The sequence below is a fragment of the Chiloscyllium punctatum genome, chromosome 48 (genome assembly GCF_047496795.1).
Source record: "Chiloscyllium punctatum isolate Juve2018m chromosome 48, sChiPun1.3, whole genome shotgun sequence".
Lineage (NCBI taxonomy): Eukaryota > Metazoa > Chordata > Chondrichthyes > Orectolobiformes > Hemiscylliidae > Chiloscyllium > Chiloscyllium punctatum.
In genome coordinates this window covers 24282584-24307150 of record NC_092786.1, presented here as the reverse complement: position 1 = coordinate 24307150, position 24567 = coordinate 24282584, and the positions used below count along the sequence as shown (strand labels likewise).

The 24567-nt window shown below is 47.6% G+C and overlaps 2 protein-coding genes and 1 long non-coding RNA gene across 4 annotated transcripts in view; 1 reads left to right on the top strand and 2 right to left on the bottom strand.

Annotated features, from left to right (window-relative positions):
* LOC140468837 (complement C1q tumor necrosis factor-related protein 3-like) overlaps positions 1 to 17956 on the top strand; it is a 21650-nt gene extending 3694 nt beyond the window's left edge. Inside the window, exons 3-4 of the mRNA XM_072564873.1 lie at positions 10719 to 10812; positions 16588 to 17956. Coding sequence (XP_072420974.1) covers positions 10719 to 10812; positions 16588 to 16988 — 495 coding nt within the window. The 3' untranslated portion in view covers positions 16989 to 17956. The remainder of the gene's footprint in view (positions 1 to 10718; positions 10813 to 16587) is intronic.
* mthfs (5,10-methenyltetrahydrofolate synthetase (5-formyltetrahydrofolate cyclo-ligase)) overlaps positions 1 to 24567 on the bottom strand; it is a 78426-nt gene that overhangs the window by 24434 nt on the left and 29425 nt on the right. The window lies entirely within an intron of this gene.
* On the bottom strand, positions 16381 to 24567 carry LOC140468840 (uncharacterized). Its single transcript, XR_011955842.1, has 2 exons — positions 24439 to 24567; positions 16381 to 16790 (listed from the first exon to the last, which is right to left on the bottom strand). It is a non-coding gene; the product is annotated as an uncharacterized lncRNA (long non-coding RNA).

Genomic DNA, 24567 nt, shown 5'->3' with positions numbered 1-24567 from the left:
GCAACATCACCTCACGACTCTTGAATTCAATCCCTCTGCTAATGAACGATAATACTCCATAGGCCTTCTTACAAACTCTATCCACCTGAGTGGCAACCTTCAAAGATCTATGTACATAGACCCCAAGATCCCTCTGTTCCTCCACCTGACCAAGAACCCTACCATTAACCCTGTATTCCGCATTCTTATTTGTTCTTCCAAAATGGACAACTTCACACTTGGCAGGGTTGAACTCCATCTGCCACTCCTCAGCCCAGCTCTGCATCATATCTAAGTCCCTCTGCAGCCGACAACAGCCCTCCTCACTGTCCACAACTCCACCTATCTTTGTATCATCTGCAAATTTACTGACCCACCCTTCGACTCCCTCATCTAAGTCATTAATAAAAATTACAAACAGCAGAGGACCCAGAACTGATCCCTGCGGAACTCCACTTGTAACTGGACTCCATGCTGAATATTTACCATCTACTACCACTCTCTGACTTCGACCGGTTAGCCAGTTTTCTATCCAATTGGCCAAATTTCCCTCTATCCCATGCCTCCTGACTTTCCGCATAAGCCTACCATGGGGAACCTTATCAAATGCCTTACTAAAATCCATGTACACTACATCCACTGCTCTACCCTCATCCACATGCTTGGTCACCTCCTCGAAGAATTCAATAAGACTTGTAAGGCAAGACCTACCCTTCACAAATCCGTGCTGGCTGTCCCTAATCAAGCAGTGCCGTTCCAGATACTCGTAAATCCTATCCCTCAGTACCCTTTCCATTACTTTGCCTACCACAGAAGTAAGACTAACTGGCCTGTAATTCCCGGGGTTATCCCTATTCCCTTTTTTGAACAGGGGCACAACATTCGCTACTCTCCAGTCCCCTGGTACCACCCCCGTTGCCAGTGAAGACGAGAAGATCATTGCCAACGGTACTGCAATTTCCTCTCTTGCTTCCCACATAATCCTAGGATATATCCCGTCAGGCCCGGGGGACTTGTCTATCCTCAAGTTGTTCAAAATGTCCAACACATCTTCCTTCCTAACAGATATCTCTTCTAGCTTATCAGTCCGTTTCACACTCTCCTCTTCAACAATACAGTCCCTCTCGTTCGTAAATACTGAAGAGAAGTACTTGTTCAAGACCTCTCCTATCTCTTCCGACTCAATACACAGTCTCCCACCACTGTCCTTGATCGGACCTACCCTCGTTCTCGTCATTCTCAGGTTTCTCACATACGCATAGAATGCCTTGGGGTTATCCTTGATCCTATCCGCCAGGGATTTTTCATGCCCTCTCTTAGCTCTCCTAATCCCTTTCTTCAGGTCCTTTCTGGCTATCCTGTATCCCTCCACTGCTCTGTCTGAACCTTGTTTCCTCAACCTTATGTAAGCCTCCTTCTTCCTCTTTACTAGACATTCAACCTCCCTCGTCAACCAAGGCTCCCTCACACGACCATTTCTTTCCTGCCTGATCGGTACATACATATCAAGGACACGTCGTATCTGCTCCTTGAAAAAGTCCCACATTTCCACCACATCCTTCCCTGACAGCCTATGCTCCCAACGTATGCTCCTCAAATCCTGTCTTACAGCATCGTAATTTCCCTTCCCCCAATTGTAAAAACTTCCTTGTTGTGTGCACCTATCCCTCTCCATAACCAAGGTGAAAGTGACAGAATTGTGGTCGCCATCACCAAAATGTTCACCCACTAACAAGCCCACCACTTGTCCCGGTTCGTTACCGAGTACCAAATCCAATATGGCCTCCCCTCTGGTTGGACAATCTACATACTGCGTTAGAAAAGCTTCCTGGACACACTGCACAAACACCGCCCCATCCAATCTACTTGATCTAAAGAGCTTCCAATCAATATTTGGGAAGTTGAAGTCGCCCATGACTACGACCCTGTGGCTTCTGCACCTTTCCAAAATCTGTTTCCCAATCTGTTTCTCCACATCTCTGCTGCTATTGGGGGGCCTATAATAAACACCCAACAAGGTGACTGCACCTTTCCTATTTCTGACTTCAGCCCATACTACCTCCAGAGGCAGATCTCCCTCAAACTTCCTTTCTGCAGCAGTTATACCATTTCTAATTAGCAATGCCACCCCCCCTCCTTTTTTACCACCCTCCCTAATCTTACTGAAACATCTGTAACCAGGAACCTCCAACAGCCATTCCTGTCCCTCATCTATCCATGTTTCCGTGATGGCTACAACATCGTAGTCCCAGGTACCGATCCATGCCTTAAGTTCACCCACCTTATTTCTGATACTCCTTGCATTGAAGTATACGCACTTGAGCCCATCTCTGTGTCCGTAAGTAGTCCCTGTCAGTGCTACCTTCTCCACAGCCTCCCTACAGTCTTGGACATCCTGACACACAGCTAGCTTACTTGCTGGACTACAAGTCCGGATCCCATCCCCCTGCCAAATTAGTTTAAACCCCCCCGAAGAGTGCTAGCAAACCTACCCCCCAGGATATTGGTGCCCTTCTGGTTCAGGTGCAACCCGTCCTGTTTATACAGGTCCCACCTTCCCCAGAATGCAGTCCAATTGTTCTGAAGCACCTTCCCATTATTCTCAGGCATGTGCCCTCCGGTCCCAGTCTCAAATGCAAATAGAAACATCCTCCCAACACCCACTCTAGCCAGGCCTTTCAGTATTCTGTAAATTTCAATTAGAGTTGTGGGCGGCACAGTGGTTAGCACTGCTACCTCACAGCACCAGAGACCAGAGTTCAATTCCCGCCTCAGGCAACTGTGTGTGTGGAGTTTGCACATTCTCCCCATGTCTACGTGGGTTTCCTCCAGGTGGTGTGGTTTCCTCCCACAGTCCAAAAATGTGCAGGTTAGGTGAATTGGCCATGCGAAATTGCCTGCAGTGTTATGTGAAGGGGTAAATGGTCTGGGTGGGTTGCTCTTCGGAGGGTCAGTGTGGATCTGTTTCCACACTGTAAGTAGTCTAATCTAATCGCCCATCGTTCCAAGCTCCATCAAGTATAGGCCCAGGGTCTCAACATTCTTCATATGGGATGGATGGGTTGGACAAAAGGGCCTATTTCTGAGCTGTATAACTCTATGTTAAGCTTTTCATTCCCGGGATCATTCTAGTGAACCTTGTCTGGTCCCACTCCCAAGCCAGTACACACTTCCTGAGATATGTAGCCCAACTGCTCACAATAAGCTAAATAATCTTTTCCCACTCTCTTAACCTATCAAAATCGTTCTGCCTTCTCCCGGCCTCCTCAACACTACCTGTCCCTCCATCTATCTTTGTATGATCTGCAAATTTAGCCAGAATGCTTTCAGTTCCTGTATCTAGACTATTAATGTAAAACGTGAAAAGTTGTCGTCCCAGCACGAACCCTTGCAGAATTCCACTAGTCACCTGAGAACGACCCTTTTATCCCCACTATCTGGTTGTCAGGCAAAAAGAAATCTTCAATCCATGCTAGTACCTTGCCTTTAACACCATGGGCTCTATGGGCTCTTCCATTTCTATCTGATGCTTCTAAACATCATCTGAAAATGCATCAATCTCCACACCGACCACTCCCAGCTCCACCCCATCATCACCTCACGATACCCTCAGCACTTCTAAACTGTCAGACTGTCTGATATCCAGTACCATATCAGCAAACATTGCTTCCTACTAAATGACAGGAATCAAAAGCTCCTATCTTTTAATCCTTGTGACAAACTTCAGGGTTGACTTACCAGCTCCATTCTTCTGTCTGGTTGCTGTTTGAGGCTGAACTACCCTGTTCACAGCCTGGGTATCAGTTACACATGTATGTTTAGGGAAGAGATGGTTATGTTATTGAACTGGTTATCCAGAACTCCAAGCTAATGTTCTCAGGATCACGGTTCAAATCCCACCATAGCAGAAGGTGGAATTTAAAGTCAATTTCTATACTGTGTCATAGAGCCATACAGCACAGAAGCAGACCCTTCGATCCAACCAGTCCATGCCAAACATAACTGCAAACTAAACTAGTCCCACCTGCTGCTCATGGCTCATATCCCTCCAAAACTTTCCTATTCATGATTTGGAGATGCCGGTGTTGGACTGGGGCTCCAAAAGCTAGTGTTTCCAATTATATCTGTTGGATTATAACCTGGTGTTGTGAGATTTTTAACTTTCCTATTCATGTACTTATCCAAATGTCTTTTAACCATTCTAATTGTACACATCTCCACCACTTCTTCAGGAAGTTCATTCCACACATGAACCACCCTCTGTGCTAAAGAAATTGCATCCTCCCGTGCCTTTTAAAAATCTTTCTCCTCTCACCTTAAAAATGTGCCTCCTCGTCTTGAAATCCCCCATCCTCGGGAAAAGACAACTCCTACTAACTCTATTGATACCCCTCATCTCAAGCTCTGGGGAAACTAATGCCTTCTCGGACAATCTCCTGTTCTGAGGAACATGTGACTCCAGACTCACATCAACTCTGACTCTGAACTGCCCTCTGAAATGGGGAAACAAGCCACTTACTTCAAGCTCAGTTACGGATGGGCAACAAATGTTGGCCTTGCCAGTGATATACACATCCCATGAAAATATAGTTTTTTAAATATGATTTTTGAGTTGAATATCTGATCAGATACCCATATGCTTGCTCACCTCCTCTGGTTCCAAGTTAAGGAACACATTCATTTATAAATTCTCATCCATGTTTTCAAATCCTTCCATGATTTTGTTCCTTTTTATTTCTGTAATATCCTCCAGCCCACAATGTTCTAAGATATCTGTGCTCATTTAACACTGGCCTCTTTGGCCAAACCCTAACCCTCATTTTAATTGATTCACCATTGGTGGCCAAGTCTTCAGCTACCTCTTGCTGGACCTTCAAATCTCTCCATTTCGCTTCACCCTCTGTATCTTTTCTTCTGCAAATCTTTGTGCCCTCTCCCTATGTTTGCCTGTTCACTTTGCCCCTTTGTATTTTCTATCTCCCCTTCAGCTGCCCCCTCCGTTTTCCATGTCCTCCTATTACACTCCCCTAAGTGTTCCCATATGATTTGCTACATATCAAAAATAATTAATTAACTTTACTCAATTTTCATCATATGTACCTGTGATGTGTCCAATAAAAAACGGGAAGTTATGGGGCAGAGCTAGGAAAATGGCACCAGTAAGACATTCATTCAGAGTGCTGACACAAAACTGAATCGTCCAAATGGTCTCCTTTGGCACTGACCAAATTCTATAATTCTAGGAACATGTGACATTACTTGCATTCTATCCTAAAGGGGCTGAATGCAGAGCTCAGGAAGCAAGCGACAGGTCTACCCAATGTCCACACACCTACATTTCTCCAAAATCAGAAACCTGGCTGACCATTTGGCTCAACTCAGCCTCACACCAACCATCAAAAAAAAATGAAGAAGGAGGAAATAGACTTCATAGGCAAACTTGCAAGCACTATCGAGATTGCCAGCTAAAGCTCCTTTATGAACCAAAGAGATCATAAGCCCCTTAGAGAATGAGGTTGGGGAAATAATAACTGGGAGCCAGGAAAAGTAGAGGAGTTGAATAACTACTTTGCACCTGTTTTCATCGCAAAAGACATTCATATCATCCCAAAATTACTAAATGTTCACCAGACAAAAGCAGGAGAGGAAATAGGACTAATGTAGTTTGCTAAACTTGGACGGCACGGAAGAATTGTACCAAAGGGTCTGTTTCCATGCCCTTTGATTCAGTGACCCTGAAATATTAGAATTATCAAATTATCAAATTGTGCTGGAGAAACTACCAGGGCTAAAGACAATAAAGTCAATAGGCCTAATGGAATGCTTCTCAAGATATTAGAGACAGGAGCTACAGAGATGGTGGACACACTGGTAGGAATCTTCCAGGAATTCTTCAAGTCTTAAAAAGTCCCAGAGGATTGGGAAACTGTCAATGTGACACCTTTATTTAAAAAGGGAAGGGGGTAAACAAAACCAGACAATTAAAAGCCAGTTATTTGAACTGATATTGCTCCTGGAGAAATATTGCTGCAATGTAAAGGATGTAATAGCAGACCATTTCAAAATGCAGAACAGCTCAAGCAGAGGTCGCATGGCCACACAAAGGAGAAATTGTGCCTCACAATTTTACTAGAATTCTTTGAGGCAGCAACAAGCAGGACAGATAAAGGAGAAGCAGTGGATGTTATACATTTGGATTTTCAGGAGGTGTTTAATGAGGTATCACACATTACACTACTTTACAACATAAGCCATGATGTGAAGGTACTGGTGTGAGACTGAGGTGGACAAAGTCAAAACTCACACGACACTGGGTTATAGTCCAACAGGTTTGTTTGAAAAGACAAGCTTTCAGAGCCTTGCTCCTTCTTCAGGTGATGGTGAGGGATGATATATTAGACACAGAATTTATAAACAAAAGGTCAGTCATACAACTGATGCAAATGTACTGAGCAAACCTAGATGACTTTTAAGTATTTCATCAGTTAGAATGGAGATGCAGGTTTTAATCAGTTAGAATGGAAGTGCACCTTCTCGCTCTCTCACACACACACACACACTCTCTCCCTCACACACAGTCCACACTCTCCACCTCCACCTCCACCACCCTCCCCCCAACCCCACCACCACTATGACACAAATAAATCAATGTGGTGAATTTGCAGATTGGCATTTGCAGATACTTTCTATTTTTTTCACAAAGCACATACTTTGTAAACGGTCAGTCACTATGTCATTTTATAAATTCCTACATTGGAAATAAAACCAGTCTGACTCCAGGTTAGGACACAGACAGACTCTAAACAAGACTTCACATCTAAAATGCATTGTCTGACTTAAGATGTCACCTCTTTTATACTGACCAAACCTCAAATTATCTCAGGGCAGGGACGTGAAAGAAATTTTGGGATTTACACATTAATCAGTCGAAACCTGCATCTCTAACTTCGCATTTACATTTCTGATTCTTCTAATACTTTACATTAGTTCCACAATTTCCAGTTTCCTGGACTGAGCTGCTTCCTTGACAATCCCTCGGCACATCCATCCTCCATCAGGATGGTCTGAAGACACTCTGCTTCAGGCCACTCTTGAAAGAAAGCCTCCACAGTCCTCATTGTGCACCTCTCTCCAACATCAGGCTGAGTTTGTTCTCACTTTAAATAAGTTATCCTTTAAGTTATCATCTCACTCTCCAGGTCAAGAGAATGGACATGGACAACTGATTAAAGACTTAACAGCCACCTAGGTTTATTCAATACATTCATATCAGTTGTGTGACCCCTTAGTCTTTTACTTATAAATTCTGTGTCCAATATATCCTCCCTCACTACTTCCTGAACGGGGAGCGTGTTTCCGAAAGCTTGTCTTTTCAAAAACAAATCTGTTGAACTATAACCTAGTGTTGTGAGATTTTTGACCTTATTACATGAGAGCATATGGTGTTGGAGTTAGTATATTACCATAAATATAGGACTGGCCAGCTTATAGACAAATTTGGCATGAGGGGGCATTTGCAGGGTGGCAACCTATAACTAATGGTCTGCCACAGAGATCAGTGCTGGCACCACAAATATTTACCGTGCTTCTTAATGACTTGGATGGAGAAAGTGAATATCCTAAAGCCAAATTTGCAAATGGGGCTAAAAATAAGTGGGAAGGTAATCGGTGTGGATGACACAAACAATTTGGAGAGGGATACAGATAGGTTACGTGAGTGGGCAAACACTTGGCAGGCGGAAAATGTGAGGTGATGCCCTTTGACAGGAAGAATAAAGGAGCTGAATACTAAAATCGGGAAAGACTGCAGAAAGCTACAGAACAGAGGGATTCAGGAGTCCTCTTCCATAAATCACAAATATATCCAAGTTCAACGGGAAATAAGGAAGGCAAACGGAATGCTGGCCTTTACTTCAAAGAGAATGACATTTCAATGGAGGGTGCTATTGTTCCAAATTGGCCTCCTCCCACCTCTATCAACACACCAATCACCCACCAATCCAGCTCCAAGCACCGCAACACCACCAATTTAAAACACTCATCAATAATTTATTATCTTGTAACAACATATCCCTCCCTAATCCAATGATCCTGCCCACAAAATATATATAATTTATCACAGAAGCAGAGCGTAAGTACCTGGATGAACGTAAGTAAATTCATGGGAGAAACAGCAACATGCGTTCATTAAGAAAATATATTCTTCCTCCACCCAATTCAGCATTGGTACAGAGGTACTAGTGGCATGTTGATTTACGAATAGCTGAGGAAAGGTCACTGTTGCGAAACATTAACTTTTTCTCTCTTCACAGATGCTGCCATTCCTGCTGAGTTTCTCCAGCAATTTCTGTCATTGTCTAACTCAGCCTGGTATATATTTAATCAGTGTGCCTCCATTGCTCACTGGGGAGAGAATGCATCAATCACCAAAAACACCTACAATCCTCAAGAGAATAACTTCTCCTTGATCGATCTTCAATGGGAAACCTTCAATTTTAAACAGAACCCCTTACTTATAGAATCCCTCAGGAGATGAAATATCTTTCAGGGCCTCAAAGCCTGCTTTTACCTTCTTCCCAGACTTCACAAACAGGATTGACCCACTTTTCACCCTGCTCCTGCCCCTCTGAAATCAGGTCTTCATATCTTGACTCTACTTTTTCTCCCTTGGTCAGTCTCTTCACACTTATATTTATGGTTCTTCTGATACTTTACATTAATCCCACAATTTCCTGTTTCCTGGACTCAGCTGCTTCCTCATCACCACAGATATGCAATGCCTCGACACATCCATCCTCCATCAGGATGGTCTAAAGGGACTCTGCTTCTTTCTTGAATGGAGGCCTGAACAATTCTGATGTTTCTATTTCTTGATAAGAGGTTGTCCACCAATACCCACTATAACCTCCCCAACCCCCTACAGTTAACACCTCCTCATACCCTGCTGTTGAAAGGACTCCATTCCATTTGCCCTGTTCCTCTGCACCACCTGTTCTCAGAATGCCACCTTCCACAGGGGTGCCAGCAGCGTGCACTCCTTTATCCTCAACCAAAGATTCCTCACTACTATGGGGGGGGACAGGGTTCTCAGTCAGGTGCAATCCATTTCCCATAATTCTACCTCCACCTCTTCCCAGAATAACAATATTCATACAGTCATAGAGCTGTGCAGACCCTTCAATCAAACGCATCCATGCTACCCAGATATCCTAACCTAATCTAGTCCTATTGGCCAGCACTTGGTCCATATCCCTCTGAACACTTCCTATTCACATACCCATCCAGATGCCTTTTAAATGTTGTAATTATACCAGCCTCCACCATTTCCTCATTCCATATATGCACCACCTTCTGTGTAAAAAAGTTGCCCCGAACCTCCCTGTTAAATCATTCCCCTCTTACCCTAAACCTATGCCCTCTGGTTTTGGACTCCCCTCCCAGGGAAAAGACCTTGTCTATTTACCCTATCCATGCCCCACATGATTTTATAAACATAGAACCTCTATAAGGTCATCCTTCAGCCTGTATCGCTCCATGGAAAACATCCCCAGCCTATTCAGCCTCTTCCTTTAGCTCAAATCCTCCAACCCTGGCTAACTCCTTTTAAATCTGTTTTGAACCCTTTCAAGTTTCACAACATTTTTCCGCTACAAGAGAGACCAGAATTGCACAGAATATTGCGAAGTGGCCGAATCAATGTCCTGTACAGGCACAACATGACCTCCCAATTCCTACGTTTGATGTTCTGACCAATAAAAGAAAGCATACCAAACACTTTCTTCACCATCCTATCTACTTTCTCTACTCCACTTTCAAGGAGCTATGAATTTGCACTCCAAGGTCTCATTGTTCAGCAACACTCCCCAGGACCTTCCTTTGTTCTCAGTTTCCACTTCACCAGTCTCCTGCATTCAAAGGACCATCCTCAGCTATGTCCTGTACCTCTCGCAAAATGCTACCAGCAACATCATTCCCTCTTCTCCACAACGAGCATTCCAAGGGATCACTCCCTCCTTGGTCCACTCTTCCATCATTCCTACCAATTCCTCATCCTACCAATTCCTCATCCCTACTCTCCCTGTGATATTGGTGAGAGCAGAACCAGGCAGGGTGACTACTTTGCTGAACACCTTTGCTTTGTCTGTAAGAATGATTCTGACCTTCTAGTTCCTTGTCATTTCAATAAGCCATCTTGCTCCCATGCTGATGTGACTGTCCTGAGCCTGCTATGTTGTTTCAACAAAGCTCAACATAAGCTCGTTTTCTACTTCAATAGATGCATTACAGCCTTCAGAACCCAACATGGAATTCAACAATTACAAACTGTGAACACACATTATACCCCCCTCCTTGTCTTGTTGGCTTTGCGCCCAGCACAACTGACCTATTTTCTCCTATTCAAACTGATCATGAACACTATTTGACACTTCAATCTCTCTTTTATACTTTTTGAAACCCCCATTGTCTTCTGCTCTGGGCACCCTCACAGTATGTTCCTCTTGATCCTTCTCTCCCTCTGTCAACAGCATAAAAACCATGAATTTCCAACCCCTTTCAGTTCTGAAGCAACATGTCTGACTTGAAATGCTAACTGTGTCTCTGTCCAATAAATGCTGCCTTGACTTGCTTTCTTCCTCCAGTATTTTCTGCTTTTATTTAACATCCTGCAAACACTGATGTTCAGCTGTGCATATCAGAGAACGCACAAACATTTACTTCAGTTTTTCAATTTGTTCCAGGGAGTTGCAAATGAAGAAATGAAACTAAGTAATCCACTGAAATTGATTGCAGAAGCAAAAGCCAGGCTCAGATCTACTTATGCTTGGAATAAAGGTGAGTTCATGCAACATTTCCAACAAGTTTCAGCAACAAGTCATAAGACAGAGTACAGAAAGGGTCAGGGATCTGACTTCAGGCACATCAGATGAGATGACAACTGTGGGGATTGGAGCAGTCAACACAGGACCAAGGGGACATTTTTCCTTAAACGCACACAGTACATGAACGAGGGCAATGGGCTTGTAGCACAGATAGAATTAGAGTCATAGAGCTGTACAGCATTGAAACAGACCCTTCGGTCCAACTTGTCCAATGCTAACCAGATATCCCAACTTCACCTCATCCCATTTGCCAGCACTTGGCCCATATCTCTCTAAAGTTGAGAGTGTGGTGCTGGAAAAGCACAGCAGGTCAGGCAGCATCTGAGGAGAAGGAAAATCGACATTTCGGGCTGGAGCACCTCATATCCCTCCAAACACTTCCTATTCATGTACCCATCCAGATGCCTTTTAAATATTGCATTTGTACCAGCCTCCACCACTTCCTATGGCAGCTCATTCCATACACGTACCACCCTGAGCGTGAAAACGTTGCCCCTGAGGTCTCTTTATATCTTCCCGCTCTCAACCGATACCTACGTCCTCTAGTTCTGGACACCCCATCCCAGGGAAAAGACTTTGCCTATTTATCCTAAACATACCCCTCATGATTTAATAAACTTCTATGAGGTCACCCCTCAGCCTCTGACGCTCCAGGGAAAACAGCCCCAGCCGCCTCAGCCTCTCCCTATAGCTCAAATCCTCCAACCCTGGCAACATCCTTGTAAATCTTTCCTGAACCCCTACAAGTTTCACAAAATCCTTTCGATAGGAAGGAGGCCAGAGTTACACACAATATTCCAAAAGTGACTCAACCAATGTCCTGTAAAGCTGCAACATGACTTCCCAACTCCTGTACTCAATACTCTGACCAATAAAGGAAAGCCTACGATTCAACTTTCAAGAACCTGCACTCCAAAGTCTCTTTGTTCAGCAACACTCCTGAGGACCTTACTATTAAGTGTATCAGTCCTGTTAAGATTTGCTTTCCCAAAATGCAGCACCTCGTATTTATCTAAATTAAACTCCATCTGCCACTCCTCAGCCCATTGGCCATCTGATCAAGATCCTGTTGTAATCGGAGATAACCTTCTTCGCTGTCCACCACACCTCCAATTTTGGTGTCATCTGCAAACTTACTAACTATACCTCCTACATTCACATCTAAAGCATTTATATAAATGACGAAAATAGTGGACCCACACCAATCCTTGTGGCACTCCACTGCTCACAGTTCTCCAGTCTGAAAAACAACCCTCCACCACTACCCTCTACCCTTTAGCCAGTTCTGTACCCAAATGGTTAGGTCTCCCTGTATTCCATGAGATCTAACCTTACTAATCAGTTTCCCATGGGGAACCACGTAGAATGCCTTACTGAAGTCCATATAGATCACATTTACCACTCTGCCCTCATCAATCCTCTTTGTTACTTCTTCAAAGAACTGAATCAAGTTCGTGAGAGATGATTTTACACGGTCAAAGGCATGTTGACTTTCCCTTATCAGTCCTTGCCTTTCCAAATACATGCAAGTCCTGTCCCTCAGAATTCCCTCCAACAACTTGCCCACCACCAACGTCAGGCTCACAGGGCTATAGTTCCCTGGCTTGTCTTTATCACCTTTCTTAAATGATACTATGTTAGTCAACCTTCAAACTTCCGGCACCTCACCTGTGAGTATCAATGATACAAATATGTCAGCAAGGGGCCCAGCAATCACTTCCCTTGCTTCCCACAGTTAGTAGGCACTATATTGTGGCCATTACAAAGACATGGCTGCAAGAGGCTCAGGGCTGGGAAATAAAACTCGTAGGATATGCATCCTATTGAATGAACAGGCAGATGGGTGGAGGGAGCAGGATTTCCTTGTTAGTCAAAATTGAGATTAAATCAATAGCAAGAAGCGATATGGGAGAGGAAAGGTGGAAGGCAGAGAACGTGTTTGTAACTGCAAAGGAAAAGAACACCACCGATGGGAGTTATGTACAGACCTCCAAGCAACAGTCAGTCTGTGGGGTAGAATATAAATCAGGAGATAGTTCGAGAGAGAAAAGTTTGAATTGCATGTAATGCTAATACAACAGAGTTCATGTCACAACAATCACATGAGGCAGGATCTGGCCAGAGTTGATTGGAAGGAAATCAAGCAGGGAAGACAGTAGAGCAGCAAGGGCAGGGGTTTATGGGATAATTTGGGAGGCACAGCAGAAATTCATCCCAAGGAAGAAAAATCAGACTAAAGGGAGGACAAGCTGACCATGGCTGATAAGGTAAGGCAGGTACACCATGAAAACAAAAGAAAAAGTACATCATGTGGTGAAGATTAGTGGGGAGCCAGAGGATTGGGAAGACTTTAAAACCAGCAGATGCTAACTAAAAAAAAAGCAAGAATGGGAGAGAAACTGAAATATTAAAGTAAGTTTTCTAGTAATATAAAAGAAGGTTGCAAGAGGAACTGAATACATACTTTGCATTAGTCTTCACAGTGGAAGACAGCAGTAGCAGACCAGAACTTCAAGAGAATCAGGGAGCAGAGATGAGTGCAGTGGCCATTACTCAGGAGAAAGGGTGAGGGAAGTTGAAATGTCTGCAGGTAAATAGATCACCTGGACTGGATGGACTACAGCTCAGGGTCTGAAGGGAACAGCTGAGGAGATCATTCAGAAAAAAATCACTGGAAGGTCCCAGATGACCAGAAAATGGTAACATAACACTTCACTTTACAAAGAGAGGGAGACAAAAGACAGGAAATTATAGCCTGACCTCTGTTGTTGGTAAATTATTAAGGATGAGACTGTGGAGTACTTAGAACTACATTGTAAAATAGGACTGAGTCAGCACAGTTTTGTCAAATACCTCTGTAATGCCTGACAAATCTGTTCGAATTCTTTGAGGAGGTAATGAGCTAGTTAAACAAAGGACAACCAGTGATGCGATTTATGTGGAGTCCCAAAACGCTTTTGACAAGGTGCCACACAGGAGGCTGCTAGATAAGACAATAGCCCATGGGTGATAACAGGAAATGGGGTTAAAGGAGCCTTTTTCAGGATGACATCCGGTGAGTAGTGGAGTTCTGCAGGGGCAGCTATTCCCATTATACATTAATCGAGACGAGGAACTGAGTGCATTGCTGCTAAGCTTGTAGATGAGACAAAGATGGGTGGTGGGTCAGGTTATGTTATGCAGAAGGACTTGGACAAGCACAGAGAGTGGACAAAATACTGACAGATGGAAGACAATGTGCGATATTGAGAGGTTATGCACTTTGGTAGAAAGAATACAGGCACAGACTATCTTCCAAATGAGGAAAGCTTCAGAAATCTGAAGCACAAAGGAGCTTAGTAATCCAAGTTCAGGATTCTCTTAAGCTTAACATTCAGGTTCAGTTGGTAGTTAGGAAGGCAATCCAATCCTTTGAGAGGCCTAGAATATAAGAGCAGAGATGTACTGCTGATGCTTATAAGGCTCTAGTCTGACCTCGTTTGAAACACTGTGAGCAGTTTTGTGCCCCATATCCAGGGGAAGGATATGCTGGTGGAGGAGGATTTCTAGAGGAGGTGCACAAGAACGATCCTGGGAATGTAGGGTTGATGAATTAGGAGCGGTTCAGAACTCTGGGTCTGTACACATGGGAATTTAGGATGAGTGGGGATCTGATTGAAATTTAAAGAAATACAGAAAGGCCTGAATAGAATCAACATGGAGAAGATGTTTCCATCGTTAGGAGAGTCTGACAGCCAAGGGCAGAGCCTCGTGAAGGCATGACCCTTTCCATCTAAGATGAGGAGGAATTTCTTCAGCCAGAGGTTACTCTGTGGAATTCATTGCTGCAGAGGGCTGTGCAGGACAGGGGACATCACAGTGGCTCAGTGGTTAGCACTGCTGCCTCACAGTGCCAGGTTTGATTCTAGACTCTATGGGCCAAATGGTCTAATTCTGCTCCTGTATCTTATGGTTTTAAGGGCTCATAAAAGCAGGACATTTCCCAGATAGAGGAAAAAGCCATTCTTAACTAAAAACACAGTGTGAGAATATGCTGGATGGTGTGCTATGAAGACTCAGTGTGGCTCAGTGGCTACATGCACAACATGGAAGTAATGAAACATACAAACCTGGTAGCAATGCCAATGAGGGCTCCTAAAACTGAGCTCAGAACTCTAGATTGGCTAATTTTCTTTCGTCAAATGCCAGAGTCCCCATCTCTGATTACCATCCACTGCTGAAGATGCAGATGCTCAGCAAGGACACATTCAGGGCTTACTGACCTTTCCAAATGTAACCGAGTACTAGTCGTTCTTAGATAACGTGCATTTCAGCAACGGGATTTGTTTATAACATCGCTGAAGAATTAAGGAACAGGAGTTTCAAGGACACAATAGCACAAATCGAGCAGTGACCGTTTTGGGCACTTCGTTCTGCCCATGCACCAATGGCTATCCCAAAGTCTCTGCCCCGTTCTGCGCGTGCGCTGGTGTCAGCTGCAGACACACTAGCTTTCTGTGGGAGGTACTATACAGACAGCAGCTTTCTGACAGATACATTGATCAGCTTTCTGTGAAAGGTACGCTACTCCTAGATTATCCCTTTCTTTGAAATTAACGAAGGAGTGCAGTGACAAGAATGTTAGCAAGAAGCATCCTGGTGATAAAACTGCAGGCAGTGAACACAAAGGAAAGGCTATAACACTGGAAGAGAAGCTAAATATTATAAAGCTTTTTGAGCTGAAGGAGAGAATGTGTGATATAACTCGCTCAACAGGAATGAGGAAGCATACCTTACGCACTGTCCCTGCATTAACAATACTTTTTCACCGTACTGAGTTAAATTTCCTTTTGTTCCATTGATAAATATGATTTATACCTTCATTCAGGCTGTGCTATACATTGTGTTAGACTTTTGGGTGATTTTTGAGTGACTGTGAGTGATATTTTTTGCTGGTCTATCCCAATCCCATTTTTCCCAAGCGATTTTCTATTTAACGAGGTTTTGCTGGAATGTAACTAAGGCGTCAAAGGGGAACAACCTCTACATGAACCCATCTGAATAGGGAACTAGGAAATAACATTGCTCTGGGTTCACATCTCATCCAGACAAGATGAGATAACTGTAAAATAAGTTGGAATAGCCTCAGTCAGTTCCAAATGAACTGGGCCTACAATACAAAACTAGCATTGCCCAAAAGAGTGTGGCTGATGGTAAAAGAAATGTAACACTAAGCAGGTACACACGATGTCTCTGAGAGATGGAGGCAGAGGGGTCTGCTTATTTCAAAGAGTGGGTGTGGTGGAGGGAGGAGTGGATGATCTCTTTTTATTCATCCTGGCCACCTGGACGAGGTACCATTTAATTATTCAACACAATGTCTTCAATAAGGTGGGTTAATTGGGTGGAGGCAAGGTCTCCTGCTCATACATCTGTCCCCTATTAAGGCACAACATCTTCAGATGTGAGAAGGGAAGGTGAGAGGAATCGTACTGACATTACCACAATCCGCAGCATCAGAAAATCCCCAGGTCACCTTAACTTTCCAAGTGAAGAAAGATAGTTTATTATAAAAGCCATGACAATGCTGAACTACAGGTGACTGTATTTCACCTCCATCTCCTCAATGTTCATTGTGTCTGGGCCTAACCTGATTGCATCCTGACATTTTCATAACAAATTCTCTCAATTTGGAGTTTGAGAAATGCTTTCAGTAATGACTTTAAATGTCCGTTTTCTATTTTATCAGAATTGGATGTGGTTTTTGATGTGCAGCGCTCCACAATGAATCATGTGCCCACTCCTGTGGATCCGATCGTGTACGATGTCGTCAATGTGAATCTCGGACAGGGGTACAGTAACAACACTGGAAAGTTCACAAGTCCCAGGTGTGGACTGTACTTCTTCTGTTACTCTTCACTGCCAATGAAGGGGCTCCAGACAGATGTGGTCCTGGCCAAGAACAATAAGACAGTCAGTGTAATCCATAGCGTGCTTTCAAACGGCAGTTCACAGCTCTCAGTGAAAACTGTGATCCTGAAACTTCACCAAGGAGACCAAGTGTGGGTCAAGCTAGTTTCTGGGAAACTCTGGAGTCGCGATGGATCACTCAGCTTCCAGGGGTTTCTCTTGACTCGTTCTGCTCAGTAATGGATTGGAAAGATTGAGATAAATTCTTCACTTCAGTGTTGGTGGGTCAGAAGCTTTTGCCACAAATTGGTCAATATTTTCTGACCACCCTGCCAAACCTTACCATAACAGCTCACTGAAAACCAGCTCACCATCACCAAAGTGGAAAATTTATCCTGTTTATCTCTGAGAATCACATTTGATTCCAAGAGAGCTTATGAATTAACAAATGCTTAATATCTGCTATACAGTATGCTTCAGGAACTTATCCTGTTAACAAATATCTCTTTAGATAATGGCACAGACAATAGGGAGACACTGAGACACAGGGATTAAGAAAGAAGGTCAGATCGAGAGAAGGATATAAGGAGATAAGAACTAGAAGCAGGAGGAGGCAATTCAGCCCCAGAACCTGCTCCACCATTTGATACAATCAACTTGCCTGCCCACTCTCCATAACCCTCCACCCATTATTAATTAGCTATCTGTCTATCACCTCCTTAAATTTCCTCAATGTCCCAGCACCCACCACCCACCACACTCTGGGGTAGTCAATTCCACAGATTCATGATCCTTTCAGAGAAATCATTTCTCCTCTTCTGTTTTAAATCTGTTCAATTAGTTGAAGCGAACTCAGTTTTGAGATGGTGGAGATGCAGATCCCAATGCAAAAGATATATCACAATGAAAAGCTTTGAAAGTAAGCTCAGTTCTCTATCTGGGAGCTATACCGAGAGAGAAAGTTGTAGAATTGACTCCATGCTGGTATAGCTTATGGCAAATCCACATTCGCAAGTGGTGTCAAAATCTGTTCACAACAAAGACACATTTATATGTAAACAGCAGCTTTCACATATTGAATTCTCCCACTTCAAGGGCCAGGTCAAAGGTTTGGTGTTTGCCTAGTTGTCTCAGGCCTGTCTGTATGGATATGACAACTTAGAATAACGCAAGTAGTTCTGTGCATCAGATCTTTCAATAAAGCTTCTTCCAGCATTTCAATAAAGCTTTTCAGTAAAGCTTCTTTCACACACAGACGCATCCACTCGAGAGAGAGAGAGAGAGAGAGAGAGAGAGACACACACACACACAGACACACACTCCTCCCCCCCCCCCACTACTGATATACAAACACATACTTGCCCCTGATACATACACACATGCAGATGCGTCCTCCTGACACATAAGCACAGGCATACATGCGCACGTGTCTCTAGCCCCCAACACACGCATGTGTCTCGCCCTCAACACATGCGCACAGTCTTCAAACACACAAGTGTGGCACGCATCCCACAAATACATGTGGCACGCTTACATCCCTCAAAAAGACACACCCACGCAGAAATGGCCTTGCAGACATGCCCCCGACACATACGGCCCTGTAGACACGCCCCTGACACACACACGCCCAAGTAGGCATGTTACCAACACACACAGCCCAACATAGACGTGCTCTCCCACAACACACGCCATGCAGATAGGCCTCCCTGACTCACGTCCATGCGGACAGCCCCTACGACACATGCTCAAACAGACATGTCCTCTTGACGTACACACAAAAAGGCACACGTGCATGCAAGTGTTGCCTCAACATACATACGCCCACATATACCCTCTGACACATGCACGCATACAGATGCGCCCTCCTGACATACGTGCCCAGACATATACATGCACGTGTCTCTCACCCCTCAACACACACATGCCTCTCACCCCCAACACACAGATTTACAATGATGTAGCCAGGATTGGAGGATTTGAACTATAGGGAGAGGTTGAATACACTGGGGCTGCTTTCCCTCAAAAACACAGATGCATGTGTGTCCCTTAAACACACACGCGTGCACACAACCCTCAAACACAGACGTGTGCGTGTCCCTCAAACACACACACTCAGCGCGTCCCTCCAATACACAAGCATGTTCCTCAAACACACACGAGTCAGCACATCATTGAAACACACATGTTCATGTACGTGTCCCTCAAACACACACACATGGGTGCGCACGACACTAAAATACACACACATGGATGTGTCCCTTAACATGTGCATGTCCCTCAAACACACACACACGTGCCGCACGTCCCTCACAAACACACATGTGCATTTCTCAAACACACGCATGTCATTCAAACACATGCGATTACACAGACATCCCTCAAATACGCTCACGCATATCTCCCTCCCCAACCCGCGCATCCTCATGCGTGTCTCCACTGCCCCATCCCAATACACACACACACACTTGCGTGCATCTTTCTCCCCCAACACACGCACCTTTTGCCCTCCGTGTGCACACACTCACGCGCGTGTCTCTCTTCCACCCCCACCTTCCCCCACACACACGCGCCTCTCTCTCTCTCTCCCTCCCACCAACGCATACACACTCGCACGTCTCTCTCCCTCTCCCACCAATGCCCACACACACACACATATCTCTCCCCCCCACACAACAGGCACATGTTCATACGCATCTCTCTTTCACCTTCCCATGCACGCACATCTCTCTTCCAATGCTCCATGCACGCGCACTCATCTCTCACTCTCCCTCCGTTTCTCTCTCGAACCCCACCAATGCACATGCTCATCTGTCAGTCTGTCTGTCTCTCCTCTCTCTCTCTCCACCCCTCCCACCAACGCACACACACATTCGAGCACTACTCTCTCCCCCACCAACAATGCGCACACACTCAAGCGTGTCTCTCTTACGCCCCAAAACGTGCACACTTGCATGCATCTCTCTTACCCCAACGCGCGCACACACCCGTCCACAGACTTGCTTGTGTCTCTTGTCCCTTCCCCAATGCCCTCACACTCGTGCACGTCTCTCTACACCCTGCCCCAGCATGCACACACTCATGCGACTCTCTCTTCCCCCACCATGCGCACACACTCATGTGTGTCTCTCTTCCCACCCAATGCGCACACTCGCGCACGTCTCTCTTCACCCCCCCAAACGCGCACACACTCGCACACATCTACCTTCACCCTCTAAATGCGCACACACTCACACGCGTCTCTCCTCTCCCCCACAAGTGCACACTCGTGCACGTCTGTCTTCACCCCCCAAACACGCACACACTCGCGAGTGCGTCTCTCCTCCCCACAAGCGCACACACTCGCGCGTCTCTCTTTCTCCCCACCCCCCCCCCCGTAAGCGCACACAATCACGCACGTCTCTCTTCAACTTCCCAAAGGATACTTACTCGCACGTGTCTCTCCTACCCCAAGCAACACGCACGCGTCTCTCTTCTCCCCCCCTCAATGTGCACACACACTCACATATGTCACTATAATTGAGACATAATAACCAGGTGCCAACACATCCCTCAAACACACACATGGGTGCCTCAAAAACACATTTTTGCACATGTCTCTCAAACACACCGCATGCGCATGTCCCTCAAACACACATAGGCACACAGCCCACAGACACGTGTCCCTCAAAACACACATTAGCAAGCACACGCAACTGTCAAAAACACACGCGCATTCCTCAAACACACATGTGCGTCCCTCAAACACACACACATGGTACATGTTCCACAAACACATGTGCACACCCCTCAAATACACAAGTTCACGGGCATCCCTCAAATACAGGCACATCACACGAACATACATGCTGACATGTGTGCCCTTCAAACACATACATATGGGCGCATGACACTCAGATATGTGCATGTCCCTCAAACACACACAAACTTGGCACAATCCTTCAAACACACACGAGTGGTACACGCACATCCCACAAACACACGAGTGCCAATCTGTCCCTCAAACACACACGCGGAGAGCACAGGCCCCTCAAAAACACACGCATGGGCACACGGCCCACAAAGATACATGTTCACATGCTCAAGCATGTCCCTCAAACATACACACATGTTTCAAACATGCACGTCGTTCAAACACATGCGATTACATGCATGTCCCTCAAACACGCTTGCACACATCTCCCCCCCAACACCCGCACCGTCACACGTGTCTACACTGCCCCCTCAACACACACATATAGTCACATGCATCTTTCACCCCCCCAAAACATGTGTGTCTCCCCCATCCCCAACGCGCACACATTCACACGGGTCTCTCCCCCAAACCACAATGCACGTGCGTCTCTTCCCCTCCAATGCACGCACAAATTTAAGCACGTCTCTCTCTTCCCCCCCCCCCCCCAACCAATGCCCACACACCTGCAGGCGTCTCTCTCTCTGCGCCCCCACCAACGCACACACACTCGTAAGCATCGCTCTCCCATAACGAGCACACATTCACGCGGGTCTCTCTTCCACCTCACCCCCTATGCGTGCACACACATTCGCACGCATCTCCCTCTCTCTCGATCCCCATCAATGCATGTGCACGTCCGTCTGTTGTCTCTCTCCCCATCCATCTCTCTCTCTCTACCCCCGCACCAATACACACATACACTTGCACACGTCTCTTTCCTCCACTGCCACTGTGCATACACTAGTGCGCGCCTCTCTTCTCCCACTCAACGCATGCATACTCGCGCTCATCTCTCTTACATCCCCAACAACGCGCATGTGCCTCTCTTCTCCCCACCAACACACATTCTCACGCGCGTGGGTCTCCCTTCCCCTCCCCAACGCGCACACATTCTCGCGTGCACGTCTCTCTTCCCCTCCCCAACATGCGGACAATCGCGCACATCTCTCTTCCCCTCCCACAACGCGCACACACTCATGCATGTCTCTCTTCCCCCACCAACGCACACACATCTGCGTGCATCTCTGTTCCTCACAGCATGCAACACTTGCGCATATCTCTCTTCCCCTCCAATGCGCACACACACTCGCACACAAATCCCTTCCCCTCCAATGTACACACACTCGCATGGCTCTCTTCCCCCACCCCCAACGCACACACACTCATGCAACTCTTCACCCTCCAACACTTCCACACTCACATGTCTCTCCACCCCTTACAACATGCACACTCGCACAATTCTCCCCCCAACATGCGCACACTTGCACGCATCTCTTCCCCCCCCGACATACACTCACGCGTGCCTCCCTCTCTCCACCCTACACACTCGTGCGCGTCTCCCTCTCTTCCCCCCCACACACTCGCGCACATCTCCCTCTCTCTCACACACACACACACTCGCGCGCATCTCCCTCTCTCTCCCACTACACACTCACGCGCGCGCGCGTCTCCCTCTCTTCACCCCCCACACACTCGCGCGCACGTCTCCCTCTCTCCCCCACTACACACTCGCGCGCGCGTCTCCCTCTCTCCCCCACTACACACTCGCGCGCGCGTCTCCCTCTCTCCCCCACTACACACTCGCGCGCGCGTCTCCCTCTCTCCCCCACTACACACTCGCGCGCGCGTCTCCCTCTCTCCCCCACTACACACTCGCGCGCGCGTCTCCCTCTCTCCCCCACTACACACGCGCGCGCGCGTCTCCCTCTCTTCACCCCCCACACACTCGCGCGCACGTCTCCCTCTCTCCCCCACTACACACTCGCGCGCGCGTCTCCCTCTCTCCCCCCACTACACACTCGCGCGCGCGTCTCCCTCTCTCCCCCACTACACACTCGCGCGCGCGTCTCCCTCTCTCCCCCACTACACACTCGCGCGCGCGTCTCCCTCTCTCCCCCACTACACACTCGCGCGCGCGTCTCCCTCTCTCCCCCACTACACACTCGCGCGCGCGTCTCCCTCTCTCCCCCACTACACACTCGCGCGCGCGTCTCCCTCTCTCCCCCACTACACACTCGCGCGCGCGTCTCCCTCTCTCCCCCACTACACACTCGCGCGCGCGTCTCCCTCTCTCCCCCACTACACACTCGCGCGCGCGTCTCCCTCTCTCCCCCACTACACACTCGCGCGCGCGTCTCCCTCTCTCCCCCACTACACACTCGCGCGCGCGTCTCCCTCTCTCCCCCACTACACACACACACACACACACTCGCGCGCGCGTCTCCCTCTCTCCCCCACTACACACTCGCGCGCGCGTCTCCCTCTCTCCCCCACTACACACTCGCGCGCGCGTCTCCCTCTCTCCCCCCCCCACACACACACACACACACACTCGCGCGCGCGTCTCCCTCTCTCCCCCCCCCCCCACACACACACACACACTCGCGCGCGCGTCTCCCTCTCTCCCCCACTACACACTCGCGCGCGCGTCTCCCTCTCTCCCCCCCCCCCACACACACACACACACACTCGCGCGCGCGTCTCCCTCTCTCCCCCACTACACACTCGCGCGCGCGTCTCCCTCTCTCCCCCCCCCCACACACACACACACACACTCGCGCGCGCGTCTCCCTCTCTCCCCCCCCCCACACACACACACACACACTCGCGCGCGCGTCTCCCTCTCTCCCCCCCCACCACACACACACACACACACTCGCGCACGCGTCTCCCTCTCTCCCCCCCCACCACACACTCGCACGCGTCTCCCTCTCTCCCCCCCCACCACACACTCGCACGCGTCTCCCTCTCTCCCCCCCCACCACACACTCGCACGCGTCTCCCTCTCTCCCCCCCCACCACACACTCGCACGCGTCTCCCTCTCTCCCCCCCCACCACACACTCGCACGCGTCTCCCTCTCTACCCCCCCACCACACACTCGCACGCGTCTCCCTCTCTACCCCCCCACCACACACTCGCACGCGTCTCCCTCTCTACCCCCCCACCACACACTCGCACGCGTCTCCCTCTCTACCCCCCCCACCACACACTCGCACGCGTCTCCCTCTCTACCCCCCCACCACACACTCGCACGCGTCTCCCTCTCTACCCCCCCACCACACACTCGCACGCGTCTCCCTCTCTACCCCCCCACCACACACTCGCACGCGTCTCCCTCTCTACCCCCCCACCACACACTCGCACGCGTCTCCCTCTCTACCCCCCCACCACACACTCGCACGCGTCTCCCTCTCTACCCCCCCACCACACACTCGCACGCGTCTCCCTCTCTACCCCCCCACCACACACTCGCACGCGTCTCCCTCTCTACCCCCCCACCACACACTCGCACGCGTCTCCCTCTCTCTCCCCCCCCACACACACTCGCACGCGTCTCCCTCTCTCTCCCCCCCACACGCACTCGCACGCGTCTCCCTCTCTCTCCCCCCCACACGCACTCGCACGCGTCTCCCTCTCTCCCCCCCCCCACATGCACTCGCACGCGTCTCCCTCTCTCTCCCCCACACACACTCGCGCACATCTCCCTCTCTCCCCCCCAACACACTTGCACGCGTCTCCCTCTCACCCCCCCCCCACAATGCACACACATTCATGCGCATCTCCCTTCCCCCATCCCCACAACACACTCACGCGCATCTCCCTTCCCCCATTCCCATAACACACACACTCCCGCGCATCTCCTCCCCCCAACTTATGCACACTCACCCCCCAGCAAGAACACACAGGCACTCTAGCTAAGCACTCCTCCCTCGAATATAAAAACAAATCTACATACTCTGTATAACTATGAAGCTTTGTAATTCCATCAACATGCTGAAATGTATATTTAATCAGTTTTGTGGTCCTCTCTGGGAAAAAGCAACTGAAAATTGGCACACGAAAACCGGTGGATCTTCATTGTGGA